The sequence below is a fragment of the Balaenoptera musculus genome, chromosome 8 (assembly GCF_009873245.2).
Source record: "Balaenoptera musculus isolate JJ_BM4_2016_0621 chromosome 8, mBalMus1.pri.v3, whole genome shotgun sequence".
Taxonomy (NCBI): domain Eukaryota; kingdom Metazoa; phylum Chordata; class Mammalia; order Artiodactyla; family Balaenopteridae; genus Balaenoptera; species Balaenoptera musculus.
The window spans coordinates 62,676,913-62,704,843 of record NC_045792.1 but is presented as its reverse complement, the minus strand read 5'-3'; the positions used below and the strand labels follow the sequence as shown (position 1 = coordinate 62,704,843).

The 27,931-nt window shown below is 45.1% G+C and overlaps 1 protein-coding gene across 8 annotated transcripts in view; it reads left to right on the top strand.

Moving 5' to 3' along the window:
* Positions 1-213: 213 nt before the first annotated feature.
* The window catches only part of SCUBE2 (signal peptide, CUB domain and EGF like domain containing 2), a 70,379-nt gene continuing 42,661 nt past the window's right edge, over positions 214-27,931 (top strand). For 2 of the 8 annotated variants that reach the window (XR_005021041.1, XM_036862215.1), the window contains exons 1-10: positions 214-445; positions 1,650-1,772; positions 7,878-8,003; positions 12,297-12,431; positions 17,134-17,259; positions 19,634-19,750; positions 20,168-20,260; positions 20,482-20,571; positions 25,347-25,463; positions 26,422-26,544. Coding sequence is in view for 7 of the 8 variants with exons in the window: in XM_036862215.1 (XP_036718110.1) it covers positions 325-445; positions 1,650-1,772; positions 7,878-8,003; positions 12,297-12,431; positions 17,134-17,259; positions 19,634-19,750; positions 20,168-20,260; positions 20,482-20,571; positions 25,347-25,463; positions 26,422-26,544 (1,171 nt within the window). In the remaining variant the exon portion in view is untranslated. The remainder of the gene's footprint in view (positions 446-1,649; positions 1,773-7,877; positions 8,004-12,296; positions 12,432-17,133; positions 17,260-19,633; positions 19,751-20,167; positions 20,261-20,481; positions 20,572-25,346; positions 25,464-26,421; positions 26,545-27,931) is intronic. The other 6 variants (XM_036862220.1, XM_036862217.1, XM_036862218.1 and 3 more) reach the window with 6 other exon arrangements.

Sequence of the window (27,931 nt, the reverse complement as noted above, 5' to 3'; positions counted from 1 at the left end):
GTTTGGGGCGGGGGCCTGCGCGGCGGGGGCCTGCGCGGCGGGGGCCTCGCGGCCCGCCGGGCCCACCCCCGCCAGGCTGACAGCCGTCCTCCGGCCACCGCGGCCGCGCCCCCTCCGCCCGGGCCGTGAGGGGGAAGGGAGGGGGCCGGGAGGGGCGGCCCGCGGAGGACCGTGTGAAAATGAGGCCGGGGCTCGGGGGCCGGGCGGGGCCGGGCCGGGGGTGTCAGAGCGCGGCAGGCAGGGCGCCCGCACACACCTCCCGGAGCCGCCGCCGCGCTCGCCGCCCGCGCTCCGCCGTCTCTGCCCGCAGCCGCCGCGCCTTCCATGGGGGTCGCGGGCCTTGGCTGCCCCTGGGCGGCCCGGGCGCTGCTGCCGCTGCTGTTGCCGCTGCTGCTGACGGCGGCCGTCCCGCCCGGTCGGGGCCGCGCCGCAGGGCCGCCAGAGGGTGAGTGTCCGGCCGCGGGGGCGCACCTGGCACGGCGGGCGGGGCGGGCGGCGGGAAGGGGTCCCGTGCCCCTCGCGGGGGCGCCCGGGGCGAGCGGAGCCGGGGCTCGGCTGCGGAGCTCCGCGTGGCCCCCGTTCCCCTGGGGCCGCACCCGCAGGCCAGGCAGAGGCGCTGCCACCGCGCGGGCCAGAGGCCCAGGGCCTGAGTGCGCGGCCCGGCCTCGGACCCGGGGCTGATGACAGTTCCCGCCGCGGTCCCCGGGGAGCGCCTGCTGGGCAGACTCGCGCAGGCTGAGCGGGGAGCAGGGCTTTAGAGTCTCCTTGCGGAGATGGGGAAACTGAGGGCTCCGGCCGCGGTCCATAGTGAGGTTATGGCAGCCGCGCTCCTTTCCTCTGGGGCCGGGAAGCTCTCCTGGGGGCTTCAGGGTCGGCTCCAGGGATTTTTCTATCTGTGGAACAGCTGCTGCTTGAGAATCTGGGAATACCCGTTGTGCACTAACTGGACTTGGAATACTTTCAAAACTCTTGTTTTTAATGAACATCCTGGAAGGGGTATCAGCCAAGGAAAGGCTTCTGCCAAGGCCGGTTTCCAGGTTGAGAGGGTGGGCAGCGGTGAAGGGGTGGAGGGGGGCACCAGTACCTCTCTGCATGGTCTGAGGGTTCAGGACGGTGTGCTCAGAGCCCAGGGCGAGCTTTCCCCCCATACCCCAAACCCTGAGAAAGCTGACAGACACTGCTCGGTTTTCAGAGCATTTTTGCCAACTTGCTCTTTTCCTTCAGCAGGCCTTTACCATCACCTACTCATGTGCCAGGCACTGTGCTTGGCCTCAGGGACACAGGTCCAATATGTAATCAAGACACCATCTAGATGGGGAGGCAGGCAGGAAAACAATGACAATGTGATATGTAAGCATATCCTGGGGGACACCTCACCTACACTCTGGGGTCCTGGCAGGCTTCCTAGAGGAGGTGGATCTGAGCTGAGTCTTGAAGGCCAGTGGAGAGGGTATCCCAGTCAGAGGGAACAGTCTGTGCCTGGAAACAGGGGCCTGGACATGGTTCAGTTCATCCCAGGGGCTCCGAAGCAGTTTAGCTGGCGGGGCATGAAGTGGGATGGGCTGGTGGGAGATGATGCTAGAGAGGGGCCAAGGCCAGGTCACCAGGGCTTGGGGCACCATATCAGGAGCTGCTGTGCTCTTTTGCAGACGTGGATGAGTGTGCCCAGGGGCTAGATGACTGCCACACCAATGCCCTGTGTCAGAACACACCCACCTCCTACAAGTGCTCCTGCAGGCCTGGCTACCAAGGGGAGGGCAGGCAGTGTGAGGGTAAGTGACTTGGGGACCAGCAGTGGGTGGGCCAGCAGGGGAAGCTCCCTACCTCCTCAGCTCTTGCCGTGGCCACTTGCATTGGTAAAAGTGCTTCAACAGCCCTCCCACCCCCCACCCCGGGTCACATCACCTACTCTCTGAAATGCATGTCAGATCCTTAAAAAACAGGGAACATCAGGTCTTCCCGAGAGCTGATCATACAGTTTTATCTGGCTCTGAAATGTCCTTTTGTCTAGCTTCTGCAAAGGAAAAGAGCTGCTTTAGTATCTTTTGGTCCCACTCAGTTTGGGGGCAGAAAGTCAACAGCCATGTTGATCAGGAGAGCCATACTTCCAGAACAGGGCTGATCCTGTGCTGATCCTGTTCCTCCCTGGGGCAGCACCCTTGCTCTGAAGTCTGAGTGCCAGAGTCCTGCCCTCCCCTGAGGTTCTGGTGGCTCCATCTTGTCCTTGACTTCGGGCGGTTTGGCGTTGTGACCTGCCAAGCTTTAGAGCTGCACCAAGAGCCTGCCCCATTTGGAGCTGCAAGTTGGCCCTGGAAGGATGTGTGGAGTGATATTTTAAGCCCTTAGAGCTCTAGATCTGGGAGCCTGAAGTCTGGACTTTGCCATTTTGTGTTCTGGACCATGGGGGATTAGCTCAGTGTCAGGAACTCTGCCGTTGAGAACTAGCTGCAGACTGGACTGTCATAGGAAGAGGCTGCTTGGGGCATGGAAACTGTGGCATGTTGGAGCTGGCAGGGCTCTTCAGGGAGCTCTGAGCCAATCCTCTCCCTCGTGTCACTGATGGGGACACTGAGGCTCAGGGGAATCGGGAAAGGGGTTGTGGGCATGATCACACAATTAGCCGGCAGGTGAAAAAAAGTCAGATCCCCACTCTAGCTCTGTCCCTGACCCCACGTCTCTGCTGTTCACGCAGCCTCCTGGTGTCCCTCTTTGGTTGGGTGAGAAATCCTAATAAATTTATGGTCTCCTTTGTGCAGGAGGAGCAAAACTCCTGCCTCTCCCATCAAAGGAGACGTGCTCCTGGTCAGGTTCGCAGCAAGTGAAATTGGTGGTCCATCCATAAAGCCCTTCTGTTTCTTCAGGCTCATATTTTCCCAGAGACAGACAGCCATCTCTCTATCTGCCCTACATCATGGGAGGCCAAAAGAGTACCTCTTTCTGAAACATCTCTCTGCCAGTTCCTCCATACCACATCCTCACTGTATTAAATATTCTATTTACAGTACTGGAATTCACACATGTTGGTACCCTGTTTGGGAAAAAAAATGTTCACTTTTTCACTGTGACCTTCAGTCACTGTATGCTCTCTGGGGGTAGAAACCCTGCCAAGGTTTCTTTTGGTTAAAGTACTTATTTAGTAAATAATGTTGAATGACAAGTGGCAAGAGTTTGGTTATTCTTAGCTGTTGGGTTTGGCTTATCACAAATGAAATTGAATTGCTAACAGTTTAGAGTGAAAAGTCTACTATTTAGTTTAAAATAATGAATGATTGACTGGCATCGCTGCTTTTATACCTTTAAATTGGTTTTAAAATAATATGTGATTATTGTTATAAAAAGTCAATACAAAACAATACAAAAATGTGTAAAATAGAAAAGTAAAGACCTTCCTATTTATCCGCAGGTAATCACTATTAACAGAGACCATATGTTCTCCCTGTTAAGAAGGATTTGATCTTTTGAATACTTGTAGTATTTATAAACCTAGTGAATAAGGATGTCCCTGTTTAGTTTGGATTTCTAGTACAGGGATCCAGAAATGGAAACTTTCTTCCAGGAAGAAAAAGGAAAGAAAATGGGGATTGCAAAGATTCAAAAATGTAGATATTCAAAGATGTAACTCTTTTATGTGTATTTCCTGGCTTATTAGTTTTTAAGCCTCTTGGATCCAATCTGTGGTATCATTTGTGTTGTGATTATCACCCAAGTCTCTTGCCCCTATTTAAGTTCAAGGATGGGAACTGGTTTGCTCAGAGTGAACAGAATTTTATCCTCCACAAATTTCTTCTGCCAAAATGTTGGAAAAATGAAAGTATGGGCCCTGAATAAGTATTTTTAAAATAATGTGATTCAGAAGTGGCTTTAGGTAAATGATGTTTTATGCTAAATGATCTTAGTTTATATCCCAGACTTTGGGGAGGGGATGTTTCAGTGGTCAGTATTAATTATATGGTCCTTATTTCTCAGTCTAAGGAACTGAATCAGGTTTAACAGGGATGAATCTAGACTTGGCCTTTGTATTTTTGTTTTTTTTTTACTTTGTATTTTGAAATAATTTTAGACTTCAGAAAATTTGCAAAACTAGTGCAGAATTCTTCACATATGTCTGTCACTTATCTTACCCTAATGTTAACAATTTATATAACCGTAGTACAGTATCAAAACCAGGAAATTAACACTGGCACAATATTATTAAATAAACTATAGACTCACTCAAATGTCACCAGTTTTTCCCTAACAGTTTTTCTATTATTTTTCTTCCAGAATCCAACTCAAAGTCCCACATTACATTTAACTATTGTCTCCTTTGTCTCTTCCATTCTGTGACGGTTCCTCAGTCTTTCCTGGTCTTTCATGGCAGTGACACATTGATGAGTACTGTTCAGTTCTTTTGTCGGCCTTATGTTTTCACATGATGAGAAGTAGTATGGTAGGAACTGATGCGATAAGAGAATGTCCTATGTCTTCTCTCGATAAAATTGAGGTTACGCATTTGTAGTAATACAAAAGTGAAGCTTTCGGCAAAGCTGCTACAGAAGTGCTATTGTGTGCTTTTCAGTGCATCACATCTGGGGCACATTATGTCAACATTCCCACTACAGGTGATGTTAATCTTGATCATCTGGTTAAAATGGTGTATTCTGGGTTTCTCCACTACAAAGTTACTATTTTTTCCCCTTTCAGTATATATATATATATATCGGGGCAGATATTTTCAGCCTATGCTGATTTTAGCACCCAACTGTGGATCTTGCCTGCAACAATTATTACTGTGATATGTGACTCTTGGTAATTTTGTATTTCTCTAGTTCCTTACACATCTATTAATTGGGATTCTTCTGTAAGGAAGCTCTGTCCCTCCTCCCCCATTTATTTATGCATTGATTTATGTGTTTATGTATTTATGCCAGTATGGACTCACGGGTATTTATTTAATTATATAGTTATTTATTTTTGGCTCAAGTTGTTCCAACTTTAGCCATTGGGAGCTCCTTCACATGGTCTCCTGTGTCCTGTTGACATGGCTCCATCATTTTTTGAGAAATTCCTAATTTTCTGGTACCACAAAATGCTCCAGCCTCCACCTGTATTTTCCCCTCCCCAGCCCCGGAATCAATTACTTCTCTGGGAGCACTGGTTTTCCTTTTATTGGAAAAGGATGTATAGAAACCAAGATCTGGATGCTTGGTGTTTTCATTGTTACTGGGATGTCATTCCTCCTAGGCCCTCTCAGTGGACAGAGCTAGGAAATATATGTATGTATACTAACCCACACATACACATTTATCTATATTTATTCCTTGTATCTATCCATTTCTATATATATATTAAAAACAGTGAGTTACACTGATACTTCAGATTCCAAAACAGTATCACAGGATTCATTCTAACCTCCCTCTTGGCTTATTCATAACTTCTTTCTCCAACAGTGAGAAACCTGGCTCTCATTATCTGCAATATATGCACCTATTTGTTCAATCCCAGTATACACATAAAGTATTTACAGAATTACTACTCTATAATCCTGGGAGTAAAACAGATTTAATAATTAGGGTACAGTATTTGTATACAACTATTTTTGTATTTGGCCTTATAACATCCAGTCAAGCTACTATTTTTCAAACATACTTAGGCTAGTACTTTTCTTCCCCATCCCCTTCAGTGTGGTGTGTTACTCATTTACAATACAGTTAGGTTCATTTGTTTCTCTCTGTGTTCCATTTTTCAATCCCTCTTGTCACCCTCACTCTTGCTTCCTGGTTGATGTGTGTGTATGTAAAACATCACCATGGTTCTGAGAGTCAAAGCAGTTCAAAAACTCAGAGAAGTGTGACTCCTTCCTCCTGTTCCTTTCCTGTTCCCGTTCCTCCTTATTTCCACCCCTTCTCCCACACACCATGGGTCACCAATCTCTGTGGTTTCTGGTTTATCCTTCCTGTATTTCTTTTGCACAAATAAGCAGCTAACTATGTATTTTCTTTTTAACTGCTTTATTGAGTTATAATTTACATACCATAAAATTCACCAATTCTAAGTCAGTGTACAAATCAATGATTTTGGGTAAATTAGTTGAGTTGTGCAGTCATCACATAATACAGTTTTCAAGCATTTTCCTCGTCACAGTAAGATCCTTGTTCCCAGCCCCAGTTCCAGGCAACCACTAATCTATTTCCTGTCTCTGTAGATTTGCCTTTTCTGGACATTTCATATAAATGAAATCATACAAGATGTGGTCTTTTGTGTTTGGCTTCTTTCACTTAGCATAATGTTTTTGAGGTTCATCCATGTTGTATCCTGTACTGGTATTTCATTCCTTTTTATTGTTAACTAGTATTTCACGGACATTTGGGTTGTTTCTACTTTTGGGCTATTATAAATAAAAATGCTGCCAAGAATATTCACCTGCAAGTCTTTGTGTAGACATGATTTTGCATTTCTCTTGATACATACCTAGGAGTAGAATTTCTGGGTCATATGGTAAATTTGTGTTTAACCTTTTAAGGAACTGCCAAGGAACTTTCCAAAGTGACTATGTCATCTTATATTACCATCAGCAATGTATGAGGTCTCCCATTTCTCTACATCCTTGCCAATGTTTGTCATTGTCTGTCTTTTTTATTATAACTGTTCTAGGGAGTGTGAAATGGTATCTCATTGTGATTATAATTAGAATTTCTCGAATAATTAATGATGTACATTTTTTTCATGTGCTTATTAGCCATTAGCGTATTGTCTCTGGTAAAATGTTGATTCAAATCTCTTGCCCATTCTAAAGTTGGGTTGTTTGTCTTCTTATTGAATTGTAAGAGTTCTTTATAAGCCCTTTATAAGGTATGTGATTTGCAGATATTTTCTACCAATTTGTGACTTCTCTTCATTTTCTTAATGTCTTTTGAAGTACAAGTTTTAAATTTTCACCAAGTCCAATTTATTAATTTTTAGATTTATGGATTGTGTGTTTGGTGTTGTATCTGGTGTTGTATCTAAAAAATCTTTACCTAACCCAAGGTCTCAAAGATTTTCTCATGAAAGTTTTATATTTTCTCTTAAAAGCGTTCTAGTTTTAGCTCTTACATTTAGGTCTCTGATGCATTTTGTGATTTTTGTGTATGGTCTGAGTTAAGGGCCTAAATCAACCTTTTTTGCGTATGGATATCCAATTGTCTCAGCACCACTTGTTAAAAAGACTATCATTTCTTCCAATAAATTACCTTGGCACTTTTGTCTAAAATCAAGTGACCATAAATATAAGGGTTTATTTCTGGACTCTGATTCTGTTCCAGTGATCTATTTGTCTGCCTCTATGCCTGTACCACACAGTGTCTTGATAACTGTAGCTTTATAGTAAGTGAAAATCCTCCAAATTTGTTCTCCTTTTTCAAAATTGTTTTCCCTCTTCTGAGTCTTTTGCATTTCCATATAAATTTTAAGATAAGCTTGTCAAGTTCTGCAAAAAAAATGTGCTGGAATTTCGTGTGTGTGTGTGTGTATGTGTGTACCTCCTTATTTTTTACACGAAGATAACATACTACATATACTCTTTTGCATTTTGATTTTTTTTTTTTTACTTATTAGTATATTCTAGAAATCACTCCAAATCAGTTCGTAGAGATCTATCTCATTGTTTCTTTTTAACAGCTGCATAGTATTCCACCAAGTAAATGTACCTTAATTCTTCAACTGCTTGCTGTGCATGGGCATTTAGGTTGTTTCCAATATTTTGTAATTACAAATGCTGCAGCGAATAACCTTATGCATATTTATTTTTCTGTTGTTGGAGATTGCTAGATGTGGGATGGCTGATTAAAAGGTAAATGCATATTTCTCCACACTAAAGAAATAGTGCTTGTGTGGTTTACTTCTGTTTTACTCCTCAGATATTGATGAATGTGAAAATGAACTCAATGGAGGCTGTGTCCATGACTGTTTGAATATTCCCGGCAATTATCGCTGCACTTGTTTTGATGGCTTCATGTTGGCTCATGACGGTCATAATTGTCTTGGTAAGGAAAACGGTTGGAAATGGTAATTCTCCTTTACCTACCCTCCGGCACCTCCACCCCTTTCTTTTCTTTGACAAAAACATACTCATTAAAAGAAAAATGGGATCAGAGACCTTTGTTTTCTGGCTCCCTAGAAATCACACTTCCTGATAGAAAACCAGGTTAAGTATCTTAGTTTTTAATGTGGTCATTCATAATATAAATCCTCCATTAGTCCAAGGAGGTGAGTGGACATTGACATTACTACTTATTGATTTTCTGGCATTTGACTTGTTACCTTTAAGATCTTTGGTCTTGTGTTAAAAGGGTCTTGACTTATAACCATTTCTTCAATGGTAAGTGTCTCTCTTCCAGAATCATGTAAAACTACTTGTCCTGAAGAGTCCACATGTGTGCTTGGATCTCAGCCAGGTAGACCCTCCTCTTTTTTCTTAAAAGAGAGAGAAATTCAAATAGAAACCTTCCATTAACGTCCTCCTAGTATTCCACAAACCAGAAACATCTGTTGGAGTTTCAGTCTCTGAGTTAGGGACTGCAAAGAGTATTGTTTACATTGGTTCCTTATGCCAGGAATAAAACAGAATTTAAAAATAGCAAGCAGTTGGATAGGGTTGAATGTTGGATGGTCTTAGAAGATGCAGCACACCTGGAAGGCAAGTGTTTGTGGTCTATTTGCACTTTAAGACTGGTGTTAGCAGTGGTACAGGAGGACATGGGACCCAGATGGCATCACATTCCTTTGACACTGATGATCCTTCATGTGGTTGACCCACTTATATCCACTTGGCTAACCAAGGAGCAGCTTGAGCCAGGCCCTGGCTCTGTGGGGACAGCTATTCAGATGCTCCCTTGCTGTGCAGTGGGAATGGCCACTTGATCAAATGCTTTGAGATCAGCATAAAAGTCACTAAATGAGTACAGGCAGAACTTGTATTTTTCGTGTTGGGGAAGGAGAGTATTTGGGACTAAGCCCTGATATGACCTTTATCATGTCACCTGGAGCCCCATCCTGATGTAGACTCTGTCCCTTCCTGTCTGAGCCCTGTGTGAGAGGTCAAGCACTGGTCAGACCACTTGGCCTTCTAAGCCTGCAGCTATCAGGAAGAACTGATTGAGGGCTGGGGAGTCGCTAACCCCTCTGCAGACTTTCTAGGCCATTAGCACCACAAAAAGACACATTAGAGAGACAATCCTGAGAGCAGCAATAAATTGAGATTAAATAAAAACTTTAAAAAAAAAGAAAGAAATCACTTTTAGTGTGTAATTTGTTGAGAAGCATACAGTGTGGTTTTTTTTTAAAAACCATTTTGTAGGGGAAATCACTCATTTCCCTTTGATTAGCCAGTGGCATTTTGAGGATTTGTATTTGATGGAAGACCCAGTCATCACAGTTGTGCCCAAACCCACAGCTTGGAGGAAGTATGAGCTTCCTAAGAACAAAAAGTGGAAACTTCCAAGAGTTAAGGACCTGGGCCAGGTTGGGTGGGGTGGTTTGGAGTAAAGGCCTGAGGCCCCAAGTCGTTCCTTGCCTGGCTGCTAACACAGATATTTCAGCAGAGTATCTGCATTTCCCCTCTTTGGGGTCTCTTTGTGGGTTTGGTAGCAAGGGTCTGCCTCGGAGAAAAACCTGGAGCATCCGCTGAGTATATCTGAAGGGGCTAAGGATTCTATGAAAAGGAAGGCACGAGAAAATACAGTGGTACGTGGAGAAGAGCGGGACCAGCACACATGGAGACCTCGCTGCCATTTGGACTTGAAAGAGCCAAACATTTTGTGACAAGAAAGGAGCTCAGAGCCAAAATTTTTTAGGAGGGACAGTTTCCTGTGTTCTCTGGGGTGACCCTTACCTCTCCTCGGCCCCGTGACCGCACAATTAGCCGCCGATATATTAGCCAGGATATGCAGAGTACAAACACCACTTAGCTCTGGCACTCGACCCAGAGTGCTCGGATATCCTGGGTGCCTGTGAGCCTGAAAAACAAAATGCAGCTCTTCCACACAGCTCACCCCACCTGAATTCGGCTTCTATTTATTGAATGTCTGGGAGCACAACATAGCTACTAGGTCCTGTAGCACATTGGCATCACTTGAGAAGTTTAAAATGACACCACTGTCCGGGTCTCATCCAAGGCTAGTGAGATCAGTGTCTTAGGAGGTGGGGTCCGGACATCAGGGTTCTAACACACAGCCAGGGTTGTAAAACACTGTTTTACATTCTGCAGAAACTCACCAGCCTAGTGATACACATTTGTGCATGTGAACTTTTGTATTAATTCAATCAGAGTGCATCACCCAACTTGATACATTTCTAATTGCTTTGGAGAAAAGGAATAGTGGGTTAAACATGGAGTGGGGTGGTGCAGCTCAGAGGGGAGCACACCTTTACTTAGAGCCAGGCCAGGATTTGGTGTTCAGGGAAACATCTCTCCTGCTCACCCCAGTCCTCGCTGTGGAACAGCGGGGCCAGGTGTGTTCCAGCACATCTCGCCCCCTGGAATGTGCTCCCTTCACCCTTTGGCACAGAGAAGGGCAAGTCTGTTAGGCTTCAGGGGATGGCTTAAGTCCCATCAGTTTAGAAAGGCATCTGCTGGGTAGTGTGGGAGGACAGATGACTGTAAAATCTGAAGCTTGAAACCAGATAACAGATATTTAAATGTGAATGTTCTTGTTACGGATGCCCCCAGGAGCTAGTGACAGGCACATGGGAAATCAGGGCTAGAGAAAATAAATTGCTTTCACATCAGCCTTCTCCTTGAGCTTCTGTCATGTCTGAGATTTTTCTAGAAGTTTCCTCTTCTTTAACTCTGATGATGCTGTGCTCTCCTGCTGGTTTGTTCATGCATTGAAGAGTTAATGTGTGCCTGCAGGTTCCAGGGCTATGCTAAATTACAAAAAAAAAAATCTGTAAAAATCTGTCCTCAAGGAGTTTGCAATCTAGTGGAGATGCATAAGTAAAAGATTTTGAGGAGTCAAAAGGTACAAATTAAAAAAAAAAGATTTTGAAAATGCATGGTGGTAAGTGTATTGATGGAGCCGTGCACAAGGTAGTATGTGACACAGTGGAAGGAAGGTCCCCTAACCTCACCCTGGGGGCATAGCACTGGGGCAAGGCTCCCTCCCTCCCTGCTGATGGCTCCTTTTCTGGGGCTCCTGCTGTCTCCTCCTGCTACCCATAGTGTTCTCCAAATCCTACCTCTGGCCATCTCCTTTCTCTCCCCTTCTCTCCCTTCCTACACTCCTGCCTTTGACTTTCTCATCTGCATCCACCTCTTTATCAGGACACCACAAGTAAGTGGTTTTCAAAGCTGTCTTTACACCAGGCTCAGGCTTCCCACAGCCTGTTGGAGCTAGCCCTGAATGTCAGCATCTCACACTTACCACCTCCCTGCCCTGCTGGGGACCAACCACATCTCCACCCCCAATTCTGTACCCAGCACTGGTCTTCCCCATGTTTCTCAGCCACCTCACCCCATGTCCACATGGCACCTTGTCCACAGTCCCCTTCTATTTCTTCCATCCTAGGCATCCCCACTGCCAGGCCCCAGGTCCGGTCCCCTACTAGCGCCAGCCATGGCTATTTCAGGCAAACGTGTGAAGCTGGACTCCCAGGCTTTCAATTCTTCCCCTTCCCTGTGTCCTTCCCTCAGCTGCTGCCTTATCCTTCCCAACACGAGGGGCTGACCATGTCACCCTGCTCCAGGGGTTCCCAATTGCCTCTCAAATGAAGCAGGAACTTCTTTGCTATTCAAGGTCCTCTGCAGTGTGACCCAGTCTATCTTCCCAGCTCTGTCTCCTGTAACTTCCCTGCATGTACCGTGCTTCAGCCAAATTGAATAACACTCTGTTATCTGAACATACTCCGTGTCTCCCAGCCTTCGTACTACGCTCACACCCTTTCTTTTGCCTAGAATCTCACAATTACTTGTACAGTTGTCTCTTTCCCTCTGCTGAAGGAGATGCTCCAGAACAAAGGAATTTGATCTTACTCATCTGTGTTTTATTGTCTCCTCTAGCACTGTGCTTAAGAAAGAGGTGTTCAATAAATACTTACTGATTATCCAGGTGTCCAGGTGGAGGGCCTGTTTAAGGGAGCTCTAGACCCATGAGGGCTGGGTTAATTACCTGCGGCCCCACTGGCTTCAATTCTGAGAGCTTCTGTGATGCAAGGACCTGACGAGAGACCTCACCGTCTCTGCTTAGCAGGAGCCCCTGAGCTGCCGGGCAGGGGGGTGGTGGGTGGGGCGGTGTGTGAAGCAGTCACAAAAGCAAAGGCTAAGACTTCTCCCCCTCCAGATGTGGACGAGTGCCTGGAGAACAATGGCGGCTGCCAGCACACCTGTGTCAACGTCATGGGAAGCTACGAGTGCCGCTGCAAGGAGGGGTTTTTCCTGAGTGACAATCAGCACACGTGCATTCACCGCTCAGAAGGTAGCTCTGCTCAGCTGGGGGCAGGGGGCAGGGGGCAGGGTCACATCTGAGAATCCCCCACCCCCATCCTCAAAGGCTCTAGAGGGGAAGCACGGGGTTTAGAAAGCCTGGAGGCCTGAGGACAAGTGGGCAGGTTATTTTAGCTGCACCTTTCTCACCCTGCTAAAAAAGTGGGTTGGACTGGGTGAGCTCTGAGGTCTCTTCAAACTCTCACATTCTCTGATTCTAATCTCTAAATGGAGTGCATTTCAAACATGACTAGACGTCTCAGGAGAAATGCAATGGATGATCTGCCCAGTTTTTCAGAAAGGTGCTGGAAACCACAGCACATTTTTTGGGGAGGGAGGGGCTGGAGCCTTCCTTTGGAGACTCAGTGAATTGCCCTGTTTTCAGCAAGACCTGGCATTCCCTGTGTTTTGCATTTTTGAACTCTGAGCTTCTGGGATTCCAGGGGGCAGGTGGACCCCCTCCCCAGACTGGGGGTCTCTGTACTATGGTTTTCTTCACCCATGTTGTCATTTACCATTCCTCCATAAATTTGCAGAAAGTTCTTCTCCTCTGATGGCTCGTTCTCTCTGCTTTGAGTTTATACCTATTTTATTCTTCTACTAGTTCAGTGGATTCTCAGGAGGGAGAGGAATTAAGTACTTGTGGCCAATCAGCCACTTCGAACTCAGTGATGTGCTTTTAGTTCTTCTCTGCTCTTTCTTAAGCCAAAGAACCACATTTTGATGGCTGTATGTCTCCCAAGGTTGCCTGTGCCTGTTTTTAAGGGAAGTGCCCCAAATCCTAGACTATTAACTCCTTTTGGCATGTGCTGTGTATTCATCCTCATAACTTAAGAATGTGGTGATTTTCAGTTCTTCTACTATTTGTAGATTTGTAGATTTATTGTTTTAATCGTGGTGGTTTTAGTGATTTTTCAAGGGTTTCTTTGTGGAAGATGACTTTTGCCTCATTTTCCAAGAGTGATGGCCCCTTTCTTATCCCTAACCAGAAGGCCTGTTTGGGTACTAAGAAGAAGGGTCAGAGAAATGGGGAGTCGGAGGCTCTTTTTCCCCAAGCCTGCTCATTGTCAGTGTGGAAGCTGGGTGGTCATAGACTCCGACCCTAATCAGGTGGATCTCTTATCTCATACAGGTGTGCGACCCTTGATTAAGTAGCAGTTAGGTTTCATTTTCACTTTCCTGCCGGGGTTCTCTGGACTCTTGGGTGAGCTCTGCCTCTGGTCAGAGGCTGAACTAAGATGCCAGCAGCACGAATCATCTGGATCTCAGGGCCTCTCCCTTTTGGTTGCTCACAGCTGCTTCCTGGAAAGTCACTCTGGCTTTCTCTTCAGGCGGTGGGGAGGGGGGTGGCGCCCTGTAGGTCAAGCCAGGGCTTGAACGCCCCCAGTACGGGTCCAACCACTCTCGGTGGTTAAGATCACCTCTTACCCTCGCTCTTCCAGAGCAGTGGCTCAGCCCCTTTTCTCCTGTCCCAGACTGGACAAGGCTGCAATCCCCCCAGACTGATTACAGACACGGGCTTCTCACACCAGAAGTAAATACAAGAGCAGTTCCTTTCCGCGATTTGTGTTTTCTAAATTTTCTACAATTCAGACATTCTTAGAACCCCTGAAGAGTATTTAAGATGAGCATGTTTGTCTGGAGCTAAAAACCAAAATGCAAGAATTTGAGCTGTGGTCTGGAAGCACTCTCTGTGAGTTTCTGTTGTGTTTCAGCCCGATTGCTGGGCAAATTCACGGCAGCGTGAGCCAGCAGGTTGGAGCGGTCCGCAGGTGCCCCCTTCCATCCTAGGGTTTTAACTCTCCAGATAGAGCCATCTGTAAACAGTGTTCCTGTAGGGTTTCCTCCTTGATGTGCATATTAAACCCTTAGAAACTGTATTAAAATAGACGTTAAAACCCACAGCTGATACTCTGAAGATGGTTGAAAGAAGGTAAACACCGCAAGCTAGTATTTTCTAGTGTAGCTGTTGTTGTCTTTAAGAATTATTTACTAAATGTTCTTTAATATAGGGGATCTTAATAGCTGATTCTGAGAGAAACTCAAGCTATTGTGTTTTTTTCATCCTCAGAGACCCCAAAGCTCTGATAAAGAGACTGTGTGTTTTCACCCATGTAATGGGGGTAGGCTAGAGGGAGACACACCACCCCAGCCTGCCTTTGTGCCTATTCATGGGAGCTCAGGCTCTCAAAATGAGCATTCCTCTTTTGTTTTGTCCGCTCCGAGAGTATTTTTAGATGTTTGCACTGCTGCCTTTTTAGAGTAGTAAGGAAGGTGTCAGGTTAGTGAGGAAGAGGCTGTGCTCTCAGCAGAGGCTGTTTCCCCCTTTTCTTGCCCTATTTGCAAGGCATATTTTTATCTGGTTTCCAGAAATATTCTTCAGTGAGACCCTCAGCCTGGGGACCACCAGAATGGGATATTTCTCACATTTCTGAGCTGTTTCCTTCCTGGTGAACTAACGACCAGAAACAGGACTGCCAGGGCAGTTTCTGGGGGAGCCAGAACCATAGCTGGGCCTCCCAGTTTGGACCAGATCCATCTGCCACCCCTAGCAGTGACCTTGTGTTGAGCCAGGAGACTGTGAAAAGCTTCGGGGTCACCTCTTAAAAAGCCCTTAGCATTTCCAGAGCCATTTAAACCTCCGATGTCTCCTGGTAACTTTAGGTCTTGCTTGATATGATATGACATCAGGGGGCAACTTCTTTGTATCCCCATGGTATCTGGCACACAATCAGTTCTTACTAAATATCTCTTGTGTAAATGGATTGCCCTGAGGCAGTAAAGGTCACTTTGCAAATGTCTGAACAGACTTGTAAACAGAATGAAAAAGAAAAAGAGGAGGAAGAAGCAGCTGACCTGTTTAGGAGTGTACCTCGCAGATGTTACTGCTGCCTTTTCTTGGGCACTGTTACGCTTACCCTTGGGTGCTCCTGGACCCTATTATTTCAAATGTTCTGCTGATCCAAGAACAAAGGTAATGCTTGCTGGGCCTTCCTAGGAGGACAGGACACTGCTTCTGGAGGCAACTCTTACCTTCTGTGCCATCTTATTACTGGGAGCAAATAACGCCTTCAGAAGTCACCGGCCAGAGCAAAGAGAGAGCTTTCCACTGACCCCGTGCAAGCTTCTTTCTGTGTTAATTGACAGCAGCCCTTGGCATGGGTGAATGAATCTCAGCAACTTCCAGCAGATTGAGTGGTGGAGTTCAAACAGCTTGTAACTGTCAGATAAAAAACAAGATAGTTTTAAGAGAATATGGGATGTATTAACTGTTGCTCTGTCTTTTGGAATAGGAATGACATCTGTTTGTATTAAAACAATCATTCCAGTTAAGCACAGATCAACGGCCCCATGGTGAGAACTGGAGAGAAATGACTTTTGACTTCATTAGAACCAATTGGCTAAGGTTTTAGGGGCACAATACGGAACAGTATTGGATCCTAGCGAAGCTGAATGAAAGCTTTTTGTACTCATGTTAAAACAGTGCCACTTCCAGTATTAGAAAATGTCTTGTTAGTGGAGAATCAATGAGAACAAAATCCCTACTCTTAAAGATGTTTTAGAGTTAACATTGCACAAATGCAAAGAAGCATCACATGAATACGTACTTATTAATGTTGTACAAACCAAGGAGAGGGTTTGAGCTTACTCTTGGGTTTGATAACAGTTCCTTCAGAGTGCTGGGAGGCGGCAGAGCCCCCTAAAGAATTGGTACTGAGAAGAGGCCTGATGCTGGCAAACCACACAGGTGTCTCCTTTGCTATGACCCCATCATTTAGATGCATGTTAAACCATCCAGGAAAATAACCCCCTTTCCTACCACAGTTACCACGAGATCGGGCCTAATGAAAATTACAGTATACTTGAGAAGGATTTTACAGCAGCAAAAGGAAACCACATATATGAGGTCTCTCTCTGTTCTCTCTGCTGTTGTCCTCCAAGCCCACTGAGGGAGGGCCCAGGGACTAACTGAAGGTGGTCACACAAGAGAGGTCCCTGGGCAGGTGTCCATGGGGTGATGCTGAAATACAGTAGTCACAGTCACCTCCAAAGTGTGGATTTGGTGGGGGTAGAGTGGAGGGTTGAACTTTTCTGAAAGTCATCTTCAAGAATATGTGAAAAGGTTGGGAATCTTCATCAGTCTATCTGCAGATTTTTGTAGAGAGATTCTCCTTTTCTGTTTGTATTCTTGATCAGCATGGGTAACAACATGGCAGAGATAAGAGTCTGAGGACATGTTCCTGGGGTCCACAGGTTCTGATTCCACACCCAGCAGAGAGCTCCTGGTGGGTACTTTCTTTTTTTTTTTTTTAAAGTTTTTTGGCCACGCCATGCGGGATCTTAGTTTCCCGACCAGGGACTCAACCCGGGCCCTCGGCAGTGAAAGCTCGGAGTCCTACCCACTGGACCACCAGGGAATTTCTTCCTGGTGGGTACTTTCTTTTCAGTGTATTGGGAGGGCTCCTACCTCTTTAGGGGAATTGAAACAGCCTATCTCTTAGGTGAACATAAGAAAGTTTTCGTATCTCTGTTAAATGACCTGGCTTCATTTGAATGACGTACTCTTTTAAAACGTGGGACTGATGGACACCCAGGCAGGCAGGTCTGTGGCCCACCCCCCAGACCCTTGCCTCACTCCCGGGGTCAGGATTCTGTTGCAACCTGGTCACTGGCTGCGTGCTGCTGTTTTGCAGAGGGTCTGAGCTGCATGAATAAGAATCACGGCTGTAGTCACATCTGCAAGGAGGCCCCGAGGGGCAGCGTGGCCTGCGAGTGCAGGCCTGGTTTTGAGCTGGCCAAGAACCAGAGAGACTGCACCTGTAAGTACAGACTGGCACACAGCTGTGCTGGGAACCATCCTACCCCAGAGGTTGTCTTGTGCAGCCCAGCACCAGAAACATCAGGGAAGGCAGTCACATGAGATATTGAGGGTGATCTCCTGTAGGGAAGGGAAATGATGTTTTCTAAAAAGAACCAGTCGGAAGGAAATAACACTCAGGAGTAAGGAGTGTGAATGTTGGGGGCCAGGTCTCTCTGTTCCCATAGAATAGAGTCAAATTTCCTCATCTGGCAGCTCTTTGGTACCTGATTCCCGCTTCTTAACACAAACCTCATCAGCCTCCTTTCTCCAGACACCAAACTCCTGGCTTTTAGAGAAAGCCTCCATTCTTTCATGCCTCCAAGGCTTTTCCAAGCCTTCCTTCCTTCCTAGCTTGGTGAATTCTCACTCAATTTTTAATCTCCTGCCTAACTTCTAATCATGATAAAGATAATAGCTACTTTGGGGGAGCATTTATTATGTGCAAAGCCTTGTCTAAAGAGGTGCCATATTGCATTTAATTCTTACAGTCACCACCTTATGAGCTAAGTGGAGAAAATCGTGGAGAAGGTAAAGCTACAAGGTCACACAGGAAGTAAGTGGCAAATGTAGGATTCACACGTCGGCCTGCCTAACTGTAAGGCTTGTGCTCCTAGTCACCATGCTACATGACCTCAGAAGCCTTCCCCGATGGCCTCAGACAAGGCAGCCAGTTTGTATTTTGGCGCCCATAGCGCTGTTTATTCCTCAGTGATAGCACGTGGCACTCTGGGGTTGAATCGTGTGTTTGATTCAACCACACGACTGGGTTGAATCTGGGGTTGAATTTATGTGTCTGTCTCCCCAGCTACGAGCCCCACCAAGTCAGGGATCTTGTCTTATTTTTGCCTCTCAGTCTTCCCCTGGATGTGCTCAATCCACATTTGTTTAATGGATGAGTCAATGAATGGTGTACACAGTCCAGATGCAGCTGCCACATGATGAGGAAACACAATAATAGCTCCAATGGATAATAGGAAACAACCGGCCATTAAAGGTGCTTCTAAACCACTATTTACGCCAGAGGAAACACTGAGGGTTTCCCTGTAGGAACTCTTCCCAAAGTCATGGACCCTCTAGAAGATGCCTGCAGTTTGCTGGGGATGGTTGTTTACAGTGAATAGACCTCAGTGGCTAAGAGAAGGAGAGGCAGTTTCGTCGGTGAGAGACTTCTCTCCGTTGTCTCCATCACAAACCAGAGTGCAACCTCAAAGCCTGACAAACCAGGGCTGATGCCACCGTCACCAACAACAAGTTCTGACAGCCTCACAGGGCCCCTAAAAGTGTGGCTGGCTCCAACTGTCTTCAAAAGGAGGACGCAGGTCTCCACAGGAGAGTCACCTGTGGAGTGAGAATCAGCATTTTACAGCTTTTTGGGAGCCAGTAGAATACCTGAAAACTTATTTTTAAAAATTTAAAAAGTTTTTAAGGTATCACTGCTCAAATAATATTATAAGATTATATTCAGATATTATAAAACTTGAGGATATAATAAAGAAAAAATCCAGAATTCCACCACATAATCAGTTGTTTTGCTTTTTTCATATTCCTATTTTGTTGTTGATATGCATACACAATTTTTACACAGCTATAGTCACAGAACAGTTTTTTCTCACAGCGCAAATATGTTTTCAGTTCTTTTAAATTAGAAAATTAAAAATGGTTGTGTAAGAATTTAAACAGTCCAAAGAAACATATAACATTTCCCCCTTTTCCTTTGCCATTTCCTTTGCCAGAGGTAACCACTGTTGAGTTTGATGAATAGATAGTTTTGTAGTTGGCTTTTTTTCCCCCTTGGCTTGTCATCAATGTGTTCATACATAGTCTTTGTAATTATTGGTTAATGTTGCATTAACTGTGTGCAAAGAGTCATCATTTCCTCCGAATACCCTCCCTTTTAACTAATCCAGGTGGAATCTGATGAGAGAAATCCTGACATATACATACAAATTAAATATTGTCTGTTCCAGACGTAAAGTGTTACAGCATTTCCAAACGGCCTAGTACTTCTCGTGATAGAGCAAAGCAGTAGTTTGGAATCTTTTGGTATAATTTCCTTTAAATAGTGAAAAATCTCCCCTGACCTTCCCATGTCTATCTTTCTGTATAACGTTGCTCAAATCTGTCATTCAGCGTTTCTACAAGTCATATTGTGACTACCTGTTGATATAGACAGGGACGTGGTCTGAGTCAAGGTTCTCTCTTTTATGCACAATTCCTAGCACATGCTAGGTGCTCGAATACTTCCTGAATGAAAATCAGAGGTCTTCTGGAGCAAACACAGCCTCAGTTGTGGAAATCTCCGTGCTTTATGGTTTGATTCACTTTCCTTTCAGTGACCTGTAACCATGGAAACGGTGGATGCCATCACTCCTGTGAGGACACTGCAGAAGGCCCAGAGTGTAGCTGCCATCCCCAGTACAAGATGCACACGGATGGAAGGAGCTGCCTTGGTGAATGGTGACCCCAACACTGGGTTAGGGTCTTCCCCAGCCTGCTCACCCCAACCCAGCCCTAACCCTAACGATTAATATTGTTTAGTACTAGAGGCAGGGTGTTTCCAGTGCATATGCCCTCAAGCATGTCCCATGCTGCCTCACATGTGGCAGTGGAAGTAGTCCAGGCCCGGACTGGGGGCCCCTTTCTCCCTGTGAGACCTTGGAAAGCCCTTTTTCCTCTCCTGGACTAGGCTGCTCCTGAAGCTGGTATTCTGGAGATCGGAACAACACATCCCAAGAGGCCAGGGTAACGCAAAGTTAAAGCTAGCTGTTCATGGTGACAGGTGGCCTTTGCCATCAGCAGCAGCCAGGGTTGCATATTTCTGGTGGGATGTCTGCCTGCCCTGCCCTTCATGGTGTGTCCTTTGCTAGCTCCATTTCAGATGTTCCCCAATCCAAGATTCTTTTTGTCCTGGACTGAGGGTTCTGGAGCGAATCTGAAGCTTGCATTCCCCAAGGTCTCTGGTTAGTACAGTAGAATAAAAAAATCTTTTCCGTATTTAATGTCTATTAAGGCTCTGAGGCCATTTAGCACAGAGCCTCATTACAACATATTTTTATTGAATGAACAGAGTCACATTTCTCACATTGTTCTCATGTCTGGGATTTCCACAGAAGTGGTTGTGCAGGGGATGAACAATCTGACTCATTCAGTCTGAGAACTGTGCTGTTTGCATCTCTTGCAGAGCGAGAGGACGCTGCCCCGGAGGTGATGGAGAGCAATGCCACATCCGTGGCGGATGGGGATAAACGGGTGAAACGGCGGCTGCTCATGGGTAGGCGCCTCCCCCGCCCTCCCCCACCACTGATGTTGTCCCTTTCCCTCCCCAACTTACTGCATCAGACCTGAACCTGGGGCCCATGTGCCCTCAGACCAGCTGGATTAGAGTCAGCAGCTCCTGTCCAGCCAGGGTGTGTCTGTTCTCCACTCACTGCTATTGCTTAGTCACCATCCAGGACCCCTGGTATTGTGGGAAGAGCGCCGGCCCAGCCATCAGCATAACTGGGTTAGCGTCATAACGCTGCTGATACTTGCGCTGAGACTTGGGCAAACTGTCCCGAGCCGCTGTGTCCTGGTCTTCCTCTAAAATGGATGTAATACAGTCGACCTCTTAGGGTTATCAGGAAGCTCAGTTAAGACAATAATGTGCAAAAGTGCCCAGAGTCCGCTGTCTGGGACTTAGTGGGTGGTCAGTGCATGTCAGACCACCCCCCCTCTGAGTAACTGTGACGAGAGAGGCATTGTGGGCAGCCCCTATTTAGCATATGGCAATTTGGCTGGGTTTTTGTCCACTGAGTCTTCTATTTCGGACTCAGCCCATGTTAATGGCAGAAGAGATGAATGGAGAAGAGTGGCACTTGGCTGGGGACACAGGAAGGTCTGGCAGCCGGTCTGCTGGAGCTGGAGGTGACTGCAGACATTCAGCGGTGGCTGGGAGGGAGGGCATCAGATCATCTGACATTATTATTCTGGAGAAAGCTCGGCCTGGCCTCAACAAAACTGATCTTTCGATAGCTTCTGGATTTAATAGGTAAGATATTAAGAAGCCATTGATTACCAGGCAGGTGACATTTCTGAGCTCTTTTCTGCCCTATTAAAATTATTATTTTTAATTGCCTTAAAATAGTACATATGAATAATATAAAAACCTTAAAAACTTAATTAGCACTATTAAGCTTGTAATGCAATACATCATTTCCCTGTCTCCTAACTAGCCATTTGCCAGGGGCCACAATTTTCAATTCTCCTAGTTGTTTCTTCTTCTCCTGACTCCCCCTCCCACATGTTTCTGAAAAGGGAAGTGTATACAGTTATTTCTTTTTTTATAAATTTATTTATTTTTGGCTGCGTTGGGTCTTCGTTGCTGTGTGCGGGCTTTTCTTTAGTTGCAGCGAGCTGGGGCTACTCTTTGTTGCGGTGCGCGGGCTTCTCGTTGCGGTGGCTTCTCTTGTTGCAGAGCACAGGCTCTAGGCACACGGGCTTCTATAGTTGTGGCATGCAGGCTCAGTAGTTGTGGCATGCGGGCTCAGTAGTTGTGGCTCACAGGCTCTAGAGCGCAGGTTCAGTAGTTGTGGCACACGGGCTTAGTTGCTCCACGGCATGTGGGATCTTCCCAGACCAGGGCTCGAACCTGTATCCCCTGCATTGGCAAGCAGATTCTTAACCACTGCACCACCAGGGAAGTCCTACAGTTATTTCTTGATGTGTCAGGTTTTATTTGTTTTGTTTTGTTTTTGTTTTTGTTGGCCGCACTGCACGGCTTGTTGGATCTTAGTTCCCCGACCAGGGATTGAACCTGCGACCTCGGCAATGAGAGTGCAGAGTCTTAATCACTGGACCGCCGGGGAATTCCTTTGATGTGTCAGTTTTAGATATTAGCTTTTGACTTCCTACCACAGAAGACTAAGTTATATCTCTCTTCTGTCCCCCTCCCCCACACCCTTAATATAGTTTTATCACAATTTACATATTATGAATATCTAAATATGATTCACCCCTGAGTCATGTGATGTGCTATGCTCATATTTTCTTTGTTTGCTTAGTTTTCTTAGTACCTCTTACCAAGTTTTTTGCAATTTTCTGGCAGAGCTCTAAAACCTTTACAATGTGTTCAAACACAGCAGGTAACTTATCAATTCTACTTTCTTCTTAAAAAGTCTCTTCTGAGGCTTCCACCCTGCTCTAGCAGGGCCTGAATCCTGGGCCAGCTGCACATCTGTCATCCTGGCCTTTCCCTGAGCGACAGCCTGGGAATTCCCTTGCCCATGCTCCTGTTTTGGTGGATCCCATGTCTTCTCTTTTGTTAGTTTACATGGGTAGATATAGATTTTTTTAAAACTTTGCATACCTGAAAATGCCTTTATAGTCTACCTTCACCCTTTCTTGAGAATTTGGCTCAGGATAGAATTCAAAGTTGGGAAAAATATTCCATCAGAGTTTTGAATAGCGCTCTATTGTTTTGAGCATTCAGTGTTCTTTCAAGAAGTCTAAGTCACTTTTATTCTTGATTCTTTGTATGGAACCTACGAGAGCTTCTCTCTGGATGTTCTCAGGGTCCCCTTTTTGTCCCTGCTGATCTGAAATTTCACAACAATGTCCACACTGTGGGATTTGTCCCACTTGTTATTCTGAGCACTCAGTAGGCCTTTTCAAGAGGGGCATTTGCATCCCCTGGTTCCAAGAAATTTTCTTATATTTTTCTTTTGATAACTTTCTTCACTTTTCTCTTTCTCTCTGCGACTCCTATTAGCTGGCTGTTGTAATTCCTGGATTGCTCCTCAAATTTTCTTCTTTTTTCTCTTCTTGATATTTTTGTTCTGCTTTCTAGGAGATCTTTCATTTTTTTCTTCTAATCCTTCTATAGGGTTCTTTTTAAATTTCAGCTTTCATATTTTAATTTTTTAAGAATCTTACTTTGGTCTTTTGTTGTAGGGACCTGTTCTTATTTCATGGATGCTTTTCTTACCTCCCTGAGGAAATTAATAAGATTTTCTAACTTCTCTGTTGTTCCCTGTATTATCTTTGTTTCCCCCAGGTTCCTTTTCCCTTGTTTGTTTGATTTGGTGTATTTATTTCATACTAGAGGCTTTTCTGAAATGTCCGGTGATCCTTGGCTGACTTTTCTTACTTAATAGTGGAATATTGAAAAGCGACTTGGATATTCTGTCAACTGGTGGGCTTTATGCTTGGTTGACTAGGCAGTGGCTTAGTCATTTCATTTGGAGATCTTCAAATGCCAGAATCTATAGGTCTTTTCACTTGGGCCGGTCAGTTTGGCTGGAGAGGAATCCTTCAGTCTCCTGCTGAGGGGATTTAGGCTTGGCTGCCAGTGTCCTGGGAACTGGGGTGCAGAGAGGGTGAAAGTTTGAGATGTCTCTTTTCACAGTATAGACTTTCACCTGACAGCGCCTCCTCTGCTGTTACTGGTGCCCTTTTCCAGAGAAGAAATTTGTCTGCTTTAGTCCAAATAGGGATGTGCTGTGGACTGTGGAATTAAGATGGGGATCTGGGAGCCTATTTGTTATACAGACTCTCAATCAATCTTCCTATTTTTAACTCCATCCTCACCTCTGCCTCTAGACTAACTTTAGTACCTCCAGTTCCTTAGCCTCTCTGGGATTCTGTGGCTCAGATGAGCTTACCACTTGTTGGCATCACTCTGCAGACTGCTAGGTTTTTTTAAAAAATAAATTTAATTTATTTATTTTATTTTTATTTATTTTTGGCTGTGTTGGGTCTTCGTTGCTGCGTGCAGGCTTTCTCTAGTTGTGGCGAGCAGGGGCTACTCTTTGTTGAGGTGCACGGGCTTCTTGTTGCGGTGGCTTCTCTTGCTGTGGAGCATGGGCTCTAGCGCACGTGGGCTTCAGCAGTTGTGGCACGCAGGCTCAGTAGTTGTGGCTCACGGGCTCTAGAGCTCAGGCTCGGTAGCTGTGGCACACGGGCATAGTTGCTCCGTGGCATGTGGGATCTTCCCGGACCAGGGCTCAAACCCGTGTCCCCAGCACTGGCAGGCAGATTGTTAACCACTGCGCCACCAGGAAAGCCCCACTGCTAGGGTTTAACTTTCTGCTATGCCAGTTACTGTTCCTCCATTGACATGCCACTTCCAGAAGATTTGACATCTTTCATCTATTGTCTTTTATTTGTCCTTAAGGATTTATACTTTAAAAAATTTATTTACTCTCATTTTAATGAGGTTTGGCGAGGAAACAGAGGTAAACATACATGTTCTATCTGTCATAATTAATCAGAATTAAGTTTGCCTTCCCCCACCCCCGAGGCTTTACAGAGGTAGCTATGGAAGTAAAATCAGTTTCTGGATGCCTAAATGCTAACCGTTGAATGAATGTTGAATAACATTTGTGTATTACTTGGAATTCATGCATGATATACAGAAATAGAAGGCCATTAGCTTGTTGTTCTTCATCTCTATAGATATGATTTAACAATTGCGGCTGCTTCTTCATGTAACTATGACAGGTCTTTCTCCTTTCAAGGAAAGGTAAACTTCTAATCTGAGTTACTTGGCAGTTGCCAGGAGGAAGTCATTGGTCTGCGGCAAGGGAATGGATGGGGTGGGCGATGTTTACCCTCTCTTGCTTTGCCCATTACACATGGTGAATAGAGAAGGTTCAGGATAGAGGAAGGAACATCCCCCTTTGCTCTGTTTTGCATTCACATCTAGGCTGCTAGATGTGGTCATACTTGCAGGTCACTGGCTGTCGATCAACAGGAACTTTTAGTGGCTTCAAATCTGCCGCTAAAAAGGCTCAGCAGGTTGGCAGAGGCATCTTTCCCCCTCTCTCACCCTGTCAGGCTTCCTCGGGAGATGTCACTTATTTAGATGGGTGCGGGGCGGAGCTGCGCCTGTCCTCCCTCTAGCTCACCTGCGGGTGGCAGAGGCTTGCGATGTGACCATGAGGACCCCACACGCTTCCTGACTCTCATGAATTTTTGTCAAGTATTAACACTGCACCAATACCCCTTTCTTCCCAGCTGTGTGAGTACTTCTTTAGGAGGCTAACTGCCTTTTTCTTACCTCCGTGGCAGAAACGTGTGCTGTCAACAATGGAGGCTGCGATCGCACCTGTAAGGACACTTCAACAGGTGTTCATTGCAGTTGTCCCGTCGGATTCAGTCTCCAGTTGGATGGGAAGACCTGTAAAGGTAGCCTGTGCCTCTCCGTGCGGCTAATGTGTGGGAGTAAATGCAGCTCTTCCCCTCCATGCCTCCTGAGTGACTCCAGATTTGCTTATGATTCATATTGATCAAAAGGAAGCTTTTCTTCCCTGGGCTAGTAGAAGGTTGTAACTGAGTAAGCTTAACTAGAACCAGCTTAATTACACTAACTGTTGAGAAGGTCAGCTTCTACAAACATCAAATGATCCATTTCAGGCAGTGGCCTTATTAGAAGAGAGCAGTTGTTCAAGGGAACATTCATTTGCAGGAGATAATATCATCATATCATAAATAACAGCCTAGAGATTATCATATAAATAACAGCCAAGTTTGTTATCCAGAGAACAATGAATAACTGTACCATTAACTTGTACTGATGAATAGAGACCCCGATGACCTAGTATTTCATGGGCCAGAGTACAAAAGCTTAGTTTTTTAACGTGATAAAAAAGTAGATAAACAGTTACCAGATGAAACTGAGAAAAGGTAAAATTAATTGAGTATCAGAAATCACTTAAAAGCATTGAGGCTATTTGATCGTGGTGTAATTTGCCAAAACAAATATTCTAGTTCCTTATAACTTTAATCATTAAACTGGAATGGGAAGTATAGGAAAGGAAGCCATCTTATCTTGAGAGACTTGTGCAAGGATGAGAATATAATAGGACATCACCGTTCTTTCCCATAGCTTGTTTCCTTGATGCTAGTCAAGGGAGGGGCAGTGTAAGTCAGAGTTCTCCAGGGGACCAGGCACTTGTCTTTCAAAATGGGTTAAGCCAGACAAGAGAACGTATGTAAGTTTCAAAACACCAGCAAACATCCTTAAATGCTTTTATGGGTCTGTTTTGTTTCAGAGAATAATGAAGCACACACAATAGCACTTCAGGGATTTGTGGATAACGAGGCAAGTATCGCTGTCTGATTTGCCGATGCTTGACTGTTACAGATATTGATGAGTGCCAGACGCGCAATGGAGGTTGCGATCATTTCTGCAAAAACACCGTGGGCAGTTTTGACTGCAGCTGCAAAAAGGGATTTAAATTATTAACAGATGAGAAGTCTTGCCAAGGTATGTGCTGAAACATAGCTAGCTGTGCTGTGTAATGCCCACTGGTTGGATTGGAGAAGACGAAGCCCTGCTCGGGCAGAGACTGGCTCGCTGGGCTTCTCTACGGAGTCATTAATCCAACCTCCACCCTGTGCTTCACTTATTTCATCTGTTAAGTAAAATAAAAACACTGAGGTAGCTCACAGGTATATTTTGGAAATTAAGCTGTTAATGATTAGAGAACACCTCAATGAACCCATGTGGTGTGATTACAGCGGAGCTCGCTGCTAGAAATGGAATGGATCATAGAATGCAAGCAGGGTTGCATTAGGCTGTTGAGATTATGAATAATTTTCCCTTTCTAAAATTCCCTTTAATGTTATGGATTTTCTAACAAAATTTGGTGACAAAAAGATGTTGATTTAGTTAACATACCTTTTCTCAGCAAAAAGTTGGGGTCAACCAGTTGGTCCCTTCCTTATAGGCCTTGTTTGAATGACCAGCCTTTGGTGTTTGGGGAGAGGGTAGGGGTGAGGGAGGGAAGGGATTAAGTGGAGGAAAGGCTGGGCAGTCCTTGGGCAGGATTTCAGACCCCTTCTCAGACACATCCTTCCCATATAAGGGGCGCAGCAAGGGAACTTCTCTGGGTAGCAGTTGTTGATATTAATAAGTGTTTTGCACAGTGATAAGCTGTTTTGGGTTGGGGGCATCATTTATATTTTCAGATGAGCACATTTTATGCCCCACTGATATATAGAAAGAAACTCTCAGGAAAGATGTGCTATCATTTATTTCTGATCCATTGCTGAGAATAAGAACAGCCTAACTTATTTTGTTAGAAATTCCAGAATTAAATCAAAATCAGAAAATAATATCTGATTTCACTTCATATAATAAAGATGCAACATTACCATTTTATAATCTTACGGTGTGAATTAGGTTTCTCTCTTGGTTTTTTCTTCTTGGTACATAATTTGTCAGACACTTCACACCCTTTAAATTCAGCGAGTTCACTCTAGATGACTACTGCACAGTTTTCTTCTGTTTGACTTGGAAGGAAAATTTGCTGTTCCACATAATGTTTCATAATGTATAGAGCAAGAAATACTATTTAAGCTGTGTAAACACATTAAAAAGGAATTAGAAAAGCGATCTACTCATTTTTTGACAGAGCAAAAGCCTGTTGTGAGCAGCCAAAGTCAGCTACTGAACGAGCCCACTTTCTCAGTAACTGGCTGATATTAATAAAAGAATTCATAGAATGATATCAATTACTACAGAAGAAGTGGACTTTTTCTCATTTTTCACTGATCAGTCTTGGTAGGACAAATATTTACACAGAACAAACTTACTAAAGAAATTGTCAGGACTTCTGGGAAAAGCTACGGATGAAGAGGTTTTGTAAGAT